At 35.6% G+C, this 17813-nt stretch overlaps 1 protein-coding gene across 2 annotated transcripts; it reads right to left on the bottom strand.

Moving 5' to 3' along the window:
* Nucleotides 1-2460: 2460 nt before the first annotated feature.
* On the bottom strand, nucleotides 2461-6939 carry LOC113734167 (VAN3-binding protein). 2 transcript variants are annotated; one of them, XM_027260536.2, is made up of 7 exons: nucleotides 6352-6939; nucleotides 5431-5553; nucleotides 3994-4426; nucleotides 3565-3798; nucleotides 3352-3401; nucleotides 3055-3112; nucleotides 2461-2889 (listed from the first exon to the last, which is right to left on the bottom strand). In XM_027260536.2, exons 1-7 carry the CDS (start codon nucleotides 6664-6666, stop codon nucleotides 2675-2677), a joined length of 1428 nt encoding a protein of 475 aa, XP_027116337.1. In that variant the 5' UTR covers nucleotides 6667-6939; the 3' UTR covers nucleotides 2461-2674. The 2 variants fall into 2 exon arrangements, with proteins under 2 accessions (XP_027116337.1, XP_071937964.1); XM_072081863.1 differs by having other exon boundaries at nucleotides 5431-5550; nucleotides 6352-6779.
* Nucleotides 6940-17813: the final 10874 nt, after the last annotated feature.

Below are 17813 nucleotides of genomic sequence, written 5' to 3'. Positions count from 1 at the left end.
ACAACTTTCACACATTTGATCTTACTTTAATATAATTACACGTATCACATGAGAACATTTAAAGCTAAATTTATGAAAATCAAGATATGACGCACTAGACTTCAATTTTGAAAAAAAAAAAAAAAAAACTATAGGGAACTTCTTGTGAAATATGAGGGCACAGAAATGATACTGGTCCAAATTCCAAAACATAAAGATGAAAATTATAACTCTGCCAACTGCAAATTTCTGCATTTTAAAAAATCCCCAGTGAAAAATGCCGAAAGTCAATGATAATATATCGCATCACCACAATTCTCTGCTAGCCACCTTACTACTCTGCACTTCCCCCAAACACTACAAAGATTCCAGAATCCCATTCAGATTTTCTGGGCTGTTTCCACAATGTTCAGCTGTTCCCAAGAATGGTTGAAGATCCTAACCTGAGATGGGCTTTCATCAGAAAAGTCTATCTGATTCTCTGCTTCAGCTGCTGACCACTTCTGGGGTGGCTTGCACTATGTTCTTCATCCATCCTATTACGACTTTCATGCAGACTTGGCCTGGAGGATTCATCACCTTAATCTCTGTTTGCATGGTGCCCCTGACACGTAATTCCTCTTTCTTCTTCTTCATATAATCTCATTTTCATGATAATTTTAGTAATTACTCTAGTATTTTCCTGATGTGGAGTATTTGTTGTTTGAGTTATATGAATATGACAAATTTTCGTGCTGATTTGTATCATTGCGTTAGTTATTCCATGTAACGTTCTGTTTGCCTATCACTCTGTGTTTCTGGGTGTGATTGTTAATTGGCATTTTTTTCTTCAGGAAGTTTCTTGATTAATGAGCGCAATTAGTACATGTTTTAATCCTAACGGAATAGTTTTGGTCTATTCTATGGGGGATTAATTTGTTCTTGATTCTGCGTTCGTGTTAAGTTTAAATGTCCTGCTATATATTTAGTGTGTTAATTATTTCTTCCTGCTCTTCATTGAATCTCTCTTTCTTGATGATTTAGCAGTTTCTTATATCTTTGCAAAATGTAGAGTATTTCTTGCATGAATTTGTTTGCATCGGGAACTTTTTCTTGATCATTGTTGTAGTAGAGTATTATTAGTTTTATTTGATGTTTATGTCACAAACACAGGAAAAGCACATCAGAACGAGTTTAGCTAGCATTTTCCTTTTAATACATCTGATCACATCTACAATGGGGCAGTATGATTTATATTCTTCTGACCATTCCCTCGTAGAAATTAAACTATTGTTCCTCATCTTTATCGATGTATGTTGTCCTGCGTGGATCGGTGGCATGGTGATTGAATAATTCTGGTTTAATCCAATAAAACTACGCTTATAAGGGTCTCCATTTGGTATCATTCTAGAATCTAACTAGCAGGGTTCCATTCATGAAAATGAGGCGTCTGAGGATTACAGATCCGGAATGTTTCATCCACTGAACTCGTTTTACTAGTTGCTCAAGTATCCTAAGTTGGATAACCATCTTGCAGCCGTTTTGATGAAACACTTGCGAGATCATTTGATTTAGGCTTTCAAATGCTGCTCTTCACAAACATCGGAGGTCATCCTAATGCAAAACTTTAGACATCAAAAGTTGAATTTTTCCTAATTGCCCATGTATACCAGAGAGTTAGCTGGCACCAATCCGAAGCCTGGGCTTCAAAATCGCAAGTTCTCCAAATTGCACAATTTGAAGGTCAAGAGGTGTTTGCCTGTTACACTTCCAGTTACTTTTTTCAAAACAAACAATTGTGATAAATTTTTCTAGACATTTTCTCATGCAATGTTCAAATCTTATGGTGACCAAACAATGCGTCCAATTCATGTGGCAGTAGCAGGTTCTTGCAACTACTTGTACATTTTACCAAATAATTAGATGTTTTGTCACTGTTTGCTCTGCATTGCTCATCCTCAATTTAGCCCCCTTCCTTCTGACCATTCGGAGCACATGTTTGGCTACGGATCGTTGATAAGTAGCGTGCGGGTTTGTGAATTCCAGGTAAAAGCTTCGCAGACCCCAGCTCAGAGCAGCTGGTGCTTGTTTTATCATATTGCTCAAACTGCTTCTTAGAACTATAGGAAGATCATTTGTATAAAGTACCACCCCAAATTTCCTTTCCTTTTATTTCGTCTCACCTTCTCCATCTGTGAAGTCAAAAACCTATGAGCCAAATGTGCTCGAGTTATTAATAATATTGAACAGAGGCCATGATCCCATCCCCTAATAGTAATTGGAGGCAAAGAAAAGCAAAAGACAATAGATAAAGCGCATTAGAATCAAGCCCGTGTTCTTATCTCTGTAAATAAAGATTAGATGGGGACTCTCTCCTCCTCTTTTTGACCACCTCAGTCCAAGATACCCCTTTTCTTTTCCACAAAAATGAAAGAAACAAAGGGTTTTGGATCACATGGTTTCCTATCAGTTCTCACTTTACTTTTTAAGGACTCAAAGAGATTAAAGAACAGAAGACCAAGATTTCATTCTCCAAATAAAGGGAAGACCACATTTGGTTGGACAGCTTATACTTTGAAACTTTAATTCTCTCTTTTTACAATAGGAGAAGAAGAAAAAAAACACAATCCCACCACCACTTCCAAAATTATTCTACAAACACTGCTAAGTTACTCATCATCTGCTGCTAGAATACTATATAGCAGCAAGTAAGAATCTAAAGTATATGCCTGTTGTTCTTCTCTGCAGCTATGGCAAGCAACCTGGAGACTCCTTGAGTCCACATATCGTAGTCTCTCTGATTCCGGCACTCGAATTCCACTACTCCTCGCAACACTGTCTTCAAGGCAAAGTATCTCAGGTTCTCACCGCCCTCAAGCAAGTGGCGGCCGGGCCAAGCCTGAATATCTTTCAGAACTTCCAACACCACATCTACAAAAAATTCAAAAAGAGAGCAGAGATTAAAGATGGCAACTTTTCTTAACTTTTTTCCACTCGGTTGCGTATGACTTTCCCAAATCCCCAAATAGAAGGAAGACCCACCACCTCCAATTCTGTTGATATCATGAGAGAAAGACAAGAGCTTTAACAACTTACTCTTTTTCTTTTTTGTAATGGTCCCAGCTACGTGCCTGCTCTTCATCTTAAGCATCACCTGCGGAAAAGAAATAGAGAGCTGTCAATTTATCGATCAAATTGAAAAAAAAAAGCGCACAAGTCTCTTATTCTATCTTTGTATAAAATCAGCACATTTTCTAGAGGAACAATTGCCTAGAGCTTTGATTTTGCCACTAAAATGTCAAGGGGGTAAACAAAATCATCACAAAAGTTCAAAACTTGATCTGTAGTGTAACTTGTTAAACCACAGTTATCCAATCATAAGCAGAAACACACCTGACCCATTCTGTTGATGTAAACAGATACTATTTTCCAATGGAGATCTCCTGCATTCAAGTTACAAGTGAGACTGCCAAGCCACCAGCCAAAAATACAAGGAACATTGACAAAATGCTTAAAAGAAGATTTGATCTGGCAAATTGTTAATCGTACACCTTCAAGCTTTTCCATTGGATCATGGGTAGGCCAAAGAACAGAAACTATAGTTACCTTTGCGAGTGCGCTTTAGGAGCTCACAACCTCTGGCAAGCAATTCCCTGCTACAGATTCCAAGGAAATTCTCTTCAGGAACAAGCTCACCACTGAAGCTACCATTTGAACTACCATTACTTCCCCCATTGCTGCCATTTCCTACTCCCATCCCTTTCTCCATTGGAATCACAGATGCAATATTCCAAACCTCTTTCAATGTCCTTGCCTTCAGTGTTGCAGCGCCACGCAGGGCTAGACAAATAACAATCCATCGGATAAGGATCACCAAAAACTAAAGAGCATATTTTAAATTTGTTGTTGTAAAAGCAAGGTAACAATTATCAAAATGAGCATTGATAATAGAATCCTGAAGTCGAAAGATTAGCAATCAGCATGTATGAAGAAAACTTAATATTGGAAACTTTGGAATTCGAAATATTTCTATACCAGTTGCTGCAGCAGCTGTTAAGGTCATGATGTCACCAGCAGAACGCACGTTAACAGCAGAACTAACAACTGAAGCCAGATGTTCGCGCTCAGCCCCCAATACCTCAGCAGCCTCCACACATTGTGCAGCCACCAACGTGGCGGCTGATGCCACAGCCATATCAGTCTTAGCCATATTTTCATCCTTTCCCTGTGCAGACGAGGCCGCAGTTGCTGCAGCAATTGCTGCAATAGCAGAAGCTACTCCCGCAACCGAAACAGCAGCATGGAGCTGTGCATTATGAGTCCTTGTCTCCTCTTTCTTCTTCTCTCTCCTGTCCTTTAACCACCTTCCAACAGTCTTTCCACCCCCACCAACCACGGCGGCAGCGCTGCCCGTGGCAACCGTGCAGCCTCTGTACTGGCTGTTAACTGTATTATTCAGGCGAGAATACTGCGCATTCAAATCTGTGTCAGCATTCATTTATTACTAAAAATAACAGATCAGATTGCAACCACCAACCCGATTGGGCATACTGGAAAAATTGTAATGTGCCCCATTAGCTAGGTATGCACCACCCAACCCTCGTGAATTAAATTAATGTGCCTATTGTTGTACAGTCAATCATCAAGCTAGACCAATCCTTCTAGGTGTTCATGTCTTTGGACCCATGTCACCCATACTTGACAATCAAGAAAAAGGACAATCTCTTCTTGTAATTAAGCCCCCACTCGTATAAACTATGCCACATGCAACCATGAATGTACTGCAAAATTCAGAGCCCCTGCAACCACCAAACTATTTATCTAATCGCGGCAAGGATCATTTACTGCATTAAAATCATCCATACCCAGCATTTTGGCAAAAATTACAAAATAAAATAAAATGAACTTATTTTGGAATTGCAGCGTCCTTGTTGCCGCGACATAACGAAGCATGTTTCAGTCGAGCCATCATAAGCGGCAGTCAATTTCAAGAATTGAAAACTAAAAGTTTACCACCCAAAAAAATTAAAAAGATTTCTGCCGACAATTAATTGTATACTCTATATAGGACATTAGACTACCATTAGCGACTATAGTTCTTAGCCAAATATAAAAATAAAAAATAGCTTAAAATAATCCACCTTATGTAATTAATGAATGAAAAAGAACAAAAAGAAGAAAAAAGTACAACGATCCTAGTGATTCGAGTTTTGGTGCATGGAAGAAGGAAAAGCATCTCTGCGGTTCCCTTTTCGACACTTGTTTGTTTTGGTCAAAGAGAAAGCTGAGGCATTGTGCTCGTCCCTGAGCCCTATTCTGTAGTTTCAGAACTCGTGCTTTACAATTTATACACACACCCAAAAAAAAAAAAGGCAAGAAAATATAAGCTGAGCCCATCTGGGATTTTGCAGAAAGTCCTGTGTACAAATATAAATGTTACTAGTACATGCAGCATGAAGAGAAAGACCAGACCTTGTCGTCAATTTCAGAAGGAGAGACAGGAGGGCTGTCAGAAAGAGAGCCACAGCTCTGGCCACCATTGAGAGGTCCACTGCTGTGAGAGAGCCTTCCAGAAGTCCGTGGTGATACTTCCTGCTGTAGTATTAGTACTTTCCATTAATTAAACTGATTTAACAAGGTACTGTGTAGAATATGTGAACACTGAGCCCTACACTACTGAAAAAGGTTACAAAAGAAAACTAGAAATCATTAGACATTTGCAGACTATGCTAGGAATCGAAATCATTGCAACATCACAAAAATACACCAAAAATATTCTTCTACTTGAAAAGTATGAATCAAGTTGCCAGAGAAAGAAAGTGGAATTGCACGGCATGATTAATTTCTGGCATTTAATACAGAATAGTGATACCCATATTTTTGTTTAATCTGGAAAAATGGAGCAAGCAAGGGCATGGTGTCGTGTAATTCAATTCTTGATTCGGTTTTTCAAAAAACAAAAACAAAAACAAAAACTAGATTGGATTTCCTAGGAAACACTATGCCACGGCCCAGCTGTTTTACAAGTTACATTGAAAATGGCAAGTAATTTTAAACTCGACTTCGGAATTTCAAGAAACTATTTTTGTTTACCCATAATCCCGACAACAAGTGAAAACAACTGAACAAACAAACAAACAACACAAGTAAAACAAAAATTAAGAAAAAAGAAAGTAGCCTCCCCTCACAACCATCCCCATAAAAACAAAAGACCAAAATCAAAGAACTCCAAAGAAACAAGAATTTCAGAACAGTGACAAATTTGTTCCGGGAAGCTATACGACAAAGTTCAGGAATTTTGAGCATCTGGGTCGAAGCCAAATTCTCGCCAAAATGCTAAAAAGCGGGTCCTTTCCATTCATACAGGACACTAAGAAACACACAGAAACTTACAGACTGAGACATAATGCGTTCCATGACAAGCTGAGAAGTCTCAGAAGAAGCAAACGAAAAAGGGTTCCCGGAAACAGCAGCAGACTCCTCCAACTCGCCGACGATATCCTCCGGTATGCTCCCACCGCCGTTAAGTAGCGGAGCAGTAAGACTAACATTTACAGCACCACCACCACTGACAGCCTTTGCCAAAACTTGAGAAGGAGCAAGAGCTTTAGAGACTTCTAGAGCTGAAACGCTCCACGAACGTGACAGAAACTCCATTGGCTCTCTTGGGGTCTCCGGCGGCCTAAACATTGGCTGAAGTCTATCCATTTTCACTTCTTTTTTTTTTTTTGGGATAATGGGGAAGGAGATTTTGAAGCGTGGAATGCGTGAGGTTTTTGGAGGGGTTGGAATTGAGATTCCGATGCGAATGATGATATTGATGCTTTATAGAGAGACAGAGAGAGCCTAGGTGGAGCTGAAACAGTGTCAGTGTGTGTTTTCGAACGTGTATAAGTGTGTGAGAGAGACAAAAATAAAGCGGCTGAAATGGAAATGTGGAGTGCTATGATACAGGAAGCGAGCTTCATTGGTTTCTGTTCTGATGGACAAATTGCAAGATAAATACTAGTAGTACCGTGTAATGTAGGGGGTCCGTATCTAGTATTTTTTCTTTTCTTTTCCTGTATTTGTATTTTTTAATTAATTAAAATACAGTTTTAGTACTCAAATTTAACCATGAAACGATTTTGATACTAAAATTTTAGACGAAAATAAATCAATATTTAAGCACATTTAGTAAACTTTAGACGACTCTTTTTCAAATTCCTACTTTAAAAAGTTAGTCACATGATGTCATGTTCAGTAACAAAATTATAAACAAATTTCAAAAAATCAAAAAACAACCTACAAAAATAAGATATTAAAGAAAAAAAGAAAATCTCAAAACCTAATATTGAAAGAAAAAATGCAAAGAAAAACCCCTCTCTCTATCTTTGCGATATTGATATTGGACCTGTCTCTCAATATATTTTGATATTTTAGAATATTTTTACATTTCTGTAGCCACACACATAATAGCATGTAACTTTTTCAATAAAAATTTTTTAAAAAATTCCATCAAGCGTCCTAAATATGGTTAAATAAATATTGTAAACTTGGGTACTGGTTTTGTTTTCATCCAAATTTTGGACATAAAAATCGCTCAACATTCAAAATTTAGAAACCAAAACTTCATTTTGCTCTCTTTTTAATATTTAGAGTGAATAAAGTTCAAAGTTTCACAATTTTTAGGTTTTCTTGTTAAAAAACTTGGGTTTCTTGGAGATATTCTTTTAGAAACGCATACATCATATTTAAAAAAAAAATTACAAATTTTTTTTTTTTTTTTTTGCAAAAACTTTAAAAATACAATCTAATGGGCTCTTATTCTACATGTATGCTAGCTCCGTCTAAATAAATACAATCTAATGGGCTCTTATTCTACATGTATGCTAGCTCGGTCAAAATAAGTTTAGTCGAGTTAAACAAATTTTAGTCCAATTAACGTAGTCACAGAGTTAAACAAACTCTAAGATTGTGTTTGGATTGCATTTTTTTGAATTTTTTATAAAAAAATTATTGTAGCGATTTGATATATGTAAGGTAAAAAGATAATAGGAAAATGTGTTCACGAAAAACGTAACAATTTTTTGACGGAAAATAACTGTCCAAACACAGACTAAACTCCAGAGTCTACAGTATGAATGAATCGATTGATGAGGCTTGATTTGATAGTAGTTAATTATTTTTGTATTTTGTTCTATAGAATGGGACTGAATTTAAAGTAAATATAGAACGGGTGAAGCTGGCAATTGATTCCTTCTAAAAAAAAAAAAAAAAAAAAGTTGGCAATTGAAGTATCGAACCCCACGTGGATGGGAAGCACAGCCCATGAACAGTAAGCATCTAGAGAAGAGAATTAATTTAGCGGGCCTATGAAATTAAGGCAGTGGACATGGCTGAAGAGCAACCTGAGAAAGATGTAACTTAACAACCCAACCACATAAATGTGACGGACAGATGTAGAAATCAGAATGAGACCTTCCGCATTATAATTGCGAATGTTTGGAATATGAATTTGGACTTGCGTACAATGGATATACAGGTTCATGGCTCCTAGTTCATGCAGCATCCCCCACCCCTCTTTCCCCCAAAAAACATGCTCTTTGTTTTGTCGTGGAGTAAAAATTTCGTTTGAATTAACTATTTTAAGAGATTTTTTTAATAAATATTTTACTCTAATAATGTATATAAAAAATTTTTATTATAGAAATGTTTTTTATGATTTTTTTGAAGGATTTTTGAAATATATTTTAAGGTAACTTTTAAATTATATTATATTTATGATACTTTTTAAACATTAATAGTACCACCCACAACTACCGCTGCCGCCACCCCCTCCCTCTTCCTTTCTCCTTCCCTCCCTCCTCCATTTTCCCCCTCGCTCAGTCTCCTCCACTGTCCACGACAAGAAAAGTTATGACCTTTCAGTCGTGATCTAACCGTGACCAAAAGCCTCGATTTGGTCTAGGAAGGGCAGGGGTGGGAGGAGAAGGAGGAAGGGCAGGGGGAGGTTGTGATAGGTGAAAATGTTATAAATTTAACTTTTTAAAAAATTTTTGTTTATATTTGTGAGTTATTTTTGATATATTGTATGAATAATATATTTTTAAAATTATTTTATTTATGTATTACTGTAACATTGTATTTAAAAAATACATCAATCCAAATGGATATGGGCGGCGCATATATAGATCAAGGGCTTCTGTAATCGTTAGTTTCAATTGTGCGGTGCAATAGAGACAGTAATACAACAGATAAGTAACGTAATATGTGTAAAAATACAATAAATTTTGGCACTCCTTGAAAATTAAGTCCCCAAATCAATTTCATCCACCCAATTTCAAATTGAATTTGTTCATACCATTAATTGCAACATACAATGGATCTTACTATTGTTTAAGCCCCAATTCGTATAAAATTAATTTTTCCTACACTATCAATGCATAAAGTAATGAAGTTGGATATATGTCACATTATTTGAATTTGAATTAAATAAAAGATTGTCTATATATGACATGTATCTAGATTCTCGTGTATATTATTCCACGTTACTTTCTCCATACGCATTCTGTATAATGGCGTGAATGGTTGAACCAAATCATACGTATTTGTGCTTGCATTATAAATTTGACTTGCTTAATTATTGAGTGATCTGCTATTGTTTGGATTAGAGATTATTTGAAAATTTATTTCAAATAATTAATGAAACACTTTTTTATGATGTGAAGCGATGTAAATGTGATAAAAAGATAATAAAAAATACTAATGAAACTAAAAGGTAGAAATTTGGAGGGGTAAAACTAGTAAAGATGTACACTTAGAAGGAGCATTTTTACATTTTCATAAAAAGTTTAGGTGGCAAAGTCTAATTTTTCAAAGATATTTATTAAAACATTTTTTGTTTGGATTGTTATTTTTAGAAGTTTTTGTATAAAAATATACAATAGTGATTTGATGTATGCGAGGTAAAATAGTAATTGAAAAATGTATTTACAAAAATCGTGAAATGCCAATTACAAAAATCTTGAAATGGTCATTTTTATGTTCTATACATTGATTCTTTTATATGTGCAATATCAATAATTTGTTTGCCAAACATATATTGATCACAACTAGAAGATTTCATGGAAAACTTAGGTTGTGTTTGGATTGCATTTTTCATAATTTTTCATGAAAAAATTACTGTAGCGATTTGATGTATGTGAGGGAAAAATGTAATAGGAAAATGTGATCACGAAAAATAACGTAATTTTCCGACGGAAAATTGCAATCCAAACAAGGCCTTAGCTTGTTTGGATAGCCATTTTCCACCATAAAATGACCTTGTTTTTCGTGAACACATTTCCCTATCACCTTTTGACCTCACATACATTAAATCGCTACAATAATTTTTCAACGAAAAATCTATGAAAAATGCAATCCAAACACAACCTTAATACGCGCTCAAAATAGATTACGAGCTCTTGGCAGCTGGTCCCTCCTTCCACACCTGGCGGTGGAGAAAGAAGCTCGTTTGCTCCCAGCCGCTGCGAGTGTTCACAGTCTCCTTATTCTTCTCTTCACCAGAAACCTGACCAAGAAAATTTTCAGCAACATCGTTATCTAGAACTCATCTAATCCAAAAAATGTACTAAAAACCTCATACAATCTCATACTTCTAACTTGCACTTACCACGAATAAAATTAAGATTTATAGGCTCGTAACTCCTTTCTGAATCCATTGGCCTTTCCACAAATAAGAGAAATGGCTCCCAGGAAAGCAATAGCCATCTGCATGATCATCATGGTTTTCTTGCTTGCATCAATTGAATTTGGGGGTGCAGATGTTTTGGCCTCATGTATTGAAACCTTGATGAGCCTTGGCTGTGGCGACGTTGAAGATGCCAGATCCCTGTGTATGAATACTCCCGGTATGCATGATGATCATATAGGCTAGATTTAGTGATGTTCCTTTTCTGATGCCCTGAAAAATCCCGGATTTTTCATGGATCGAGGAAGGTGTACAAACCTTCATCGCTCTTGTATATTTATGATATATATTATCTGTATTTTTTTCATCCTTTTTTGTTTTGACAGATAGACATGTACAAGATTTACTATCGACCTTGGATTGATATTAATTATTTGTAGCGCTATATATAACATAGTTATGGCTTCATATGCTATTACATTATATTGGTTGTTATGCTTCAAGAATTCAAGACGGACTGCCATTTTAACTCCTTGGACCCTGGCTCAGCTCTTTTTATTTTTAATTTTTTAAAAATTTTTCGTTTCTTTTTAGGGCAAAAAGTAGCTTTTCATTGATAAAGATATAAACTTGTACAAAGGAGATCCACTACAAACTCGAAAATACATCAACAAAGCATCCTATGCAATTATGGGAGACTATATGATTGAACGAAAGCATCTAAATAAAAACATGAATGAAATATCCTTCCATTATATAACAAGATCACAATTCTGTGCCGGAGCTAAACACTTCCTTGTTTCCAAAAGTTCATAAACTGCTGCAAGAAGTACCAAAGAGTTTAGCTCTTTTTACTACTACTTGTAACAATCATAATTATTATTGGCGTTTTTCATCTTTGGGGTTCTAAAGCCATGGAAGAAGCAAAGGACCTCAGGACTGCTCCTTTCATTCGAAGATAATGCACCGCGGTCTACTATTTATCATCGGAAGGGATGCATCTTCCATTGGGATACGTGTGAAAGAAAGGGGTAGGTTTAAGAATGTTAACAGTTAAAACAGTGGAATTGCATCTGCCAAAAAGGGGAAAAAAATTGACATACAAAAACTATCACTGCTTGGATGACGAGTTTTTCCTGCAAACTATTTATTTTTGTTGTTGAATTCCATACTGACAAACTCTAAAAACAACTTAAAAAATACACAATCTCAAATATAACTTACAAAAATATAAGAATAGATAAAAATAAATTCTACAACTTTTTCTTTTTCCACCTACCACCGTCACCGCCCCTACCCTCCTCCTTCTTCCACCTCCATCACTACTGCTGCCCCTCGCCTCTCCTCTCTCTCCTCCCTTTTCCTTCTTCCTCTTCTCTTCGGCATAAAGCATATGCAATGTTTAACAGTCAGAAAAAGAAGATGAAAGGAAAAAGGAAAAAGAAGGAGAAAGAGAAAAAAGAAGTAAGGGAAGAGGTGGTGATGGCAAGTGGTTGTAGTAAGAAATGATAAAATTTTAAAAATATTTCAATAACATTTTAAATTTTAACAATACTTGAAATACATATCCAAAAACACTTGTCATTTCCTAAGGCCCCGTTTGGATTGTATTTTTCATCATTTTCCATGAAAAAATTACTGTAGTGATTTAATGTTTATGAAGGAAAAAAATAATAGAAAAATATGTTTACGAAAAATGACGTAATTTTTTGACGAAAAACAGCAATCCAAACAAGGCCTTTAATTTAATTCAAACGGACCATCTACAGTCAAAAACTTTTCCACACACACCAATCCATTTACATCAATAATAAATATTAGTCTAAGGAACCGGTTTTTGTTGACATCAATAAATATAATCATCAACTGATGAGGTTTATTCGGGATATACAGCGCAGGACATTCGCGTCTTAAGCAACCATATTCATTTATTTTTCCGCATGTGTCTCAGCACCATTGATATTTCAACAGAATATATTGATTCACAAAATCTGAAGAATTCATGCGATACAAAGAATATAGCAGTAGTATATCAATTTCTTCATCCCCACGCATTTAGCCCTCTCGTTCTCTTTTCTTCATTGCATCCGCCTGTAAATTCAAGAATCAGTACGCAGCATTGGAGGACCAAATTAAAAACTATTGCAACTAATTAAAACAAGAAAGTTATCATGGGCTGTAACAACTCCATAACCCTGGTCTTGATCGCCATGATATTGGTGTCTGCAACGGTTGAGGCGGTTGACAGGGACGCTAGCGGAGAACTACTACTGCCACCGGCTCAAGAAAAAGACATTAAAGCATGCACGAATTTCGCTCAAAGTTTGGGTGCCGAGCGTGGAAGTGCTTTAGAAACATGCGAAAGGATAGTCGGGCTTTATGATCGGTAAAGAAAATGATCGTCATGGACTAAATGATGAATTTAACATAACTATATGTTGCATATTATGCAGCAACTACTGGGTTGTTGATTTGTTGATGCAATAGAGACTGTACTACTGGATATTCGTTTCTTTATTATTGGTGCTCTGTTGTTTTACATTTACTGTATATTTCTTGCCTTCAAATAGCCATTTCAGAGCTTTTTCATTTTGCCAATTCTCGGCCTGTGCAATGCGGTCCGAAAACACGCCAAATATTTGTCATTTTTTAAAGGCAATTCGTTAAGAACATTTAAATCTTTTTTACGAGCTAAGTACCACTATTACCAAACAAAACATTTGTTAAATCTCCTGAATTTCATTTGATATTCATATAAAATGAAGAAGATTAAATAAAAGAGGGGACTTCTTGTCGAATGTCAACTGCAAAGTGAAATAGCAGAGGCTCAGAGGTCCACCCACCATCTCTGAGGACGAATATCTGTACCCTCACATTCTTAACTTCCTCGATCTTATCCACCCACTAACTATGTCCCAGCTTCATAGGCCCAACAATATAGGACGGGTCCTACCCTACTTCTTATGTGGGGTCCCTCCGTACATTCCGAGCAGCTGCCTTTGTAGGCCTAACAGGTAGAATGGAAAATTGAAAATTTTCATCCATCATTTTCATGGTGACTAAAGCGATGAACGTGGCTTCATGCTTTCGTTGTCCCATTAGGCATATTAAGTCCCTCAGCCTTAGTCCAGATCACGCCACTGGCCTTGGCTGCTTCTGTGCCCGACAATCATATGAAGAACTTGCTGACAAAATTTAATCACCCAATTCTTTCTGGTAATACTCCCAAAAGCAAAGTTTAACAGTTTCCTTGGACATTTCGTTATGAAATGTTCTCTTGTAGCAGACATCAATTAGTTCAGTTAAGAAAGCCGAATCGCTACTCTTGTCAAGATAAGATAAGGGATTGTGTTCGAATTTCGCTGTTAATTCGAAAAACATACTAATAATGACAATAATAGAAAAGAATGGATATTCTAATTTCATGATTGATGTGAAAACTTGGTGAATAACTTGCAAACTATCTGAACTTCTTTTTACATAAAAATTATTTTTTGATGCAGTCCGCCTTTTTCTTCTTTGCCTGCTACAAAAAAGAGAAAGGGCACGGCTAGAATCATGGATCGAGGGGGACTAGAATAATAGAACCAAGAGGACAATCTGCCAAATTCGAGCGTGGGAGGCAATGGAAATGTTGGGTTTGGATACGTCATGATCCGGGGTCGTTCGGTGTTTCTGCTAGTAACTGATAAAGGCTGCTGATCTTCCATGGAAAAGCCTTTCTTGCATGAATGGAGATGAACTTTTTGCTTTTGATCATGCCCTTTACTCCGTAGGCTGTACCAGTTCTTGTTTGTTCAGTCAAAGATCAAGCAGACAGGAAAATCAGCTTCTTTGATTGATCTGCTTTGCTTTTCTATTTCCAGTAGGAAGGGGAATGAGAAGTTAATCTGGTGTTCGTGGAACCAACGATGAGTATGGAGTTACGGAGAAATGATAGATATAGAGCTTGGGAGCTAGACATGCAATCGAGAAAAATCTGTAAAAAACATAAAATTGGATCAGAAAAATCCCATTTTAAAGGAATTCAAAAAAAAAAATTATATATATATATATATATATATATATATATATACTTATATAGTATTCGTGTGAAAGAAAATTGAGGAGATTTAAAAACTTGTGACAGCCATCACAGCAAATATCTTGAGCAAAGCCATCAGTTCAAAATTTGAGCATTATGCTGGTTGTATGCTAATTTGTAAATAGTTAGAAATTTTAACAGTACTGAATGTAATAATACAAACAAGTTTTGTACAAAAGAAACAAGCTGAAAATTGACAAAAGTCAAAGAAAGAGGCTTCGTGGCTTGCATCTGCAGCTAGCGGAGGAGATTGAATTCCGGACACGTGATCCCTTCGACACTGTTGAAACAGTACGATGTTGTTTTTGACACCTTTCACTTTGATCTCTGTCGGTCCTTGTTCCGCTTTTGGTTATCGAAGTGCATTTTTTATTTTACTGCTGCAGAAATGAACAGGTTGAAGACAAGGAGAAGTTTCTTTGAACAGGAGGAAACAGATCCATTGGGTACTAAAAACACAAGAGGGTTTTGAATAAAGTGCATGAACAAGTGGAAGGCCTAAAACAGGAGGAGCATGAAATTTTAAGGTATTAATCCCGCTTTACATTTAATTCAGAAAGAACAAGAAGATATCAATGATTGCGTTAATAAGAGATTTCAAGAATTAAAGCAACAAAAAGATCTCCCAAGGAATCTGGGAAAGAATCTATATGCACTAATATGCCAATTTGCACGAAGAAACTCTACCAGTAACACACATCAAGTGTCACCAACCACAAAAAGAATCTCAACCATCATCAAAAATCATAAAGCAGAAACAAAAAGATCATCAACACTAAACACAAAAAGAAGATCAATCAATCAAGTGGTGAGAGTGGGAATTATAGATGAGAAAAGATTTTCTCTTTTTATCCAGCTCCTTGTAAAAGAAGCTATTGATGCCTGCATGATTGGAATCAATCAAGCTCTGCCTTTGAGCCTAAGCCCACACAAATTATCAGTCAATAAGGACTTAAGAGATCTTAAGTCTTTATGAAGTGTTAATTACCCTTACTAACCCTGCACAAAAAGGTGAAGATAATGAGCATAGAAGAGATTAATCAAAGCTGGGGCAGACTGCAGAATGGGATTGATAATGATATCTCATTCTCATCATTAGGTTCGGATACGAGCTATGCGCACTTTTAAACACCCTATATGATTACGTCCCTAGTCTTCAAAATCAGATTTACTAGCTACTATGAACCATGGGATAATTTGGCAAACCTCCTCTAAGGTTTCTAATAATCGCAGAGAGCTCCCCTCAGGATCTAAAAATTACATATACATCCCCTATTTTACTATTTATATAACAATATTGGTCCAACAGACTAGATTTTCTCTCAAAAATCCTAAATTGCCCTTTTCTACAAAAGTAATAAAGAAAAATATAGTATATTCAATCATTTTTTTCACACTTTGTACCAATCGACAAACTTAATCCCTAATAACCGTCCAACCATAAGCTCCAAATCTAAGTTGCTGTCCAAAAGATCTCAAATTGCATATACAACATTGATGCTTGCCATGCAAAAAAAAATTAAAAATACAAAAAATACACACACACACAATTGACAACCAGTTTTTTACCCCAAAATTAAAACTCAATACACAAATACCTTTTCAAGACAAGCTCATCTAGTCTAAAACCACCATTACAACTCTATTATGACCTTAAAAATATTAATGCCTCAAAAGTAGAGAATAAATTTTACCTCTACAATAAAATCATAGCAAAAAGTTTCTCATTTAATGAAAGAAATTATCGTGCAATTATTGGCATTTTACAAAAACATTTTCTTGACAACAACCAAAATATGACTAATTCTACATTTTTGGTTCTTTTTCCTATTTCAATAATCGATTTCATTATTTATTTCTCTATTAATACCAGCCTCTTCATTTCCTTTTAATTTGGTACACAATTTGCTCTCTCTGTTAATTTTGCAATTTCAATTTGCTAATATCCATAAAATAGAAGATAATAAAAAGGATATATTATATTAACTAGAAAATAAAGGAGTAAAAATAGGCATGAGATAGAAAAATAGAATTTGTTTTTGGGTTTTGTAAATCTATTGCTTTAAATTGAGAATTGTCTATCAAGCGAAGGGCATTTTAGGTACTTTACCATGTTAGAGGAGGTAAGCATAATTTTTTAAATCTAAGGGGAGCCAAGTGAAATTATTTGAAAGCTCAAGAGAGGTTTCTGAAATTATCCTATTAACCATTTACCGCAATTGTATGCCAAGTCCTTACAATAGGCTATCGATAGGTAGAGCTATTAAATGAACCGAGCTGTTCAGTAGCTTAATTCATTTCGACTCGTTCGTGTTCGTGAAAGGCTCGTTCGAAATTTTAAACGAATCAAGTTCGAATAAATTTTTTTGTTCGATTAATAATCGAGCGAACACAAACATGTTCGTGAGTTTTAATGAACATTCGCGAACACAAGCATGTTCGTGAGTTTTAACGAATGTTTGCGAACATGGACATAATTATCATTTGACAAATTTTAGGGTTAATTTTATGGTTGGACTTTTATATTTGGAAAGCAAATTGCTTTATTTTTTTGTTGTTTTTATATTAATATTAGTTATATAGTTAATAAATAATAGAATTTAGTCTCTTTGCGCTTTAATTATTTTTTAGAATGATTAATGATTTGCATGACATATTTAAGGCTTAAAATAATTTGGATTCAAGCATTTCGAACATGTTTGAAGACGGCTTGTTTATATTAAATGAATCGAACACGAACTCAAACTCGAACACGAACTTTCCTTAACGAGCTGAACAAGAACATATATTTGGATTTCAAAAATTAACGAACAAACACGAACGTTGTTCGAATCACTTAACGAATATAATTTAAACATGAGATATTCGGTTCGATTCAGCTCGTTTACAGCTTTATCAACAGGTGCTCTTCAAGAGCAGCCGAGTTTGACCATACATGGTATGCAGTGAAATTGAGGTAGTTTGAATTGCTATTTTTAGAGTTTTTGTAAACAAATATATAAATATATTGTAATGATTTGATACATGTAAAATGAAAAGATGATTGAAAAATTTTTTCACAAAAAATATAAATTTTTATTTTTTAAAAAAAATTACAAT

This window comes from Coffea arabica, chromosome 3c (assembly GCF_036785885.1).
Source record: "Coffea arabica cultivar ET-39 chromosome 3c, Coffea Arabica ET-39 HiFi, whole genome shotgun sequence".
Classification (NCBI taxonomy): domain Eukaryota; kingdom Viridiplantae; phylum Streptophyta; class Magnoliopsida; order Gentianales; family Rubiaceae; genus Coffea; species Coffea arabica.
Note: the sequence above shows the minus strand (reverse complement) of the source record. Positions and strands in the feature narration are given on the sequence as shown.

Excerpts from the sequence above, each read along its gene's own strand:
- LOC113734167 (XM_027260536.2), bottom strand. The coding sequence starts at position 6,666 with ATGGATAGACTTCAGCCAATGTTTAGGCCGCCGGAGACCCCAAGAGAG. Across the intron at positions 5,554-6,351 it reads AACGCATTATGTCTCAGTCT|CAGGAAGTATCACCACGGAC; the intron begins GTAAGTTTCTGT and ends CTAATACTACAG. Across the intron at positions 2,890-3,054 it reads CATTACAAAAAAGAAAAAGA|ATGTGGTGTTGGAAGTTCTG; the intron begins GTAAGTTGTTAA and ends AATTTTTTGTAG.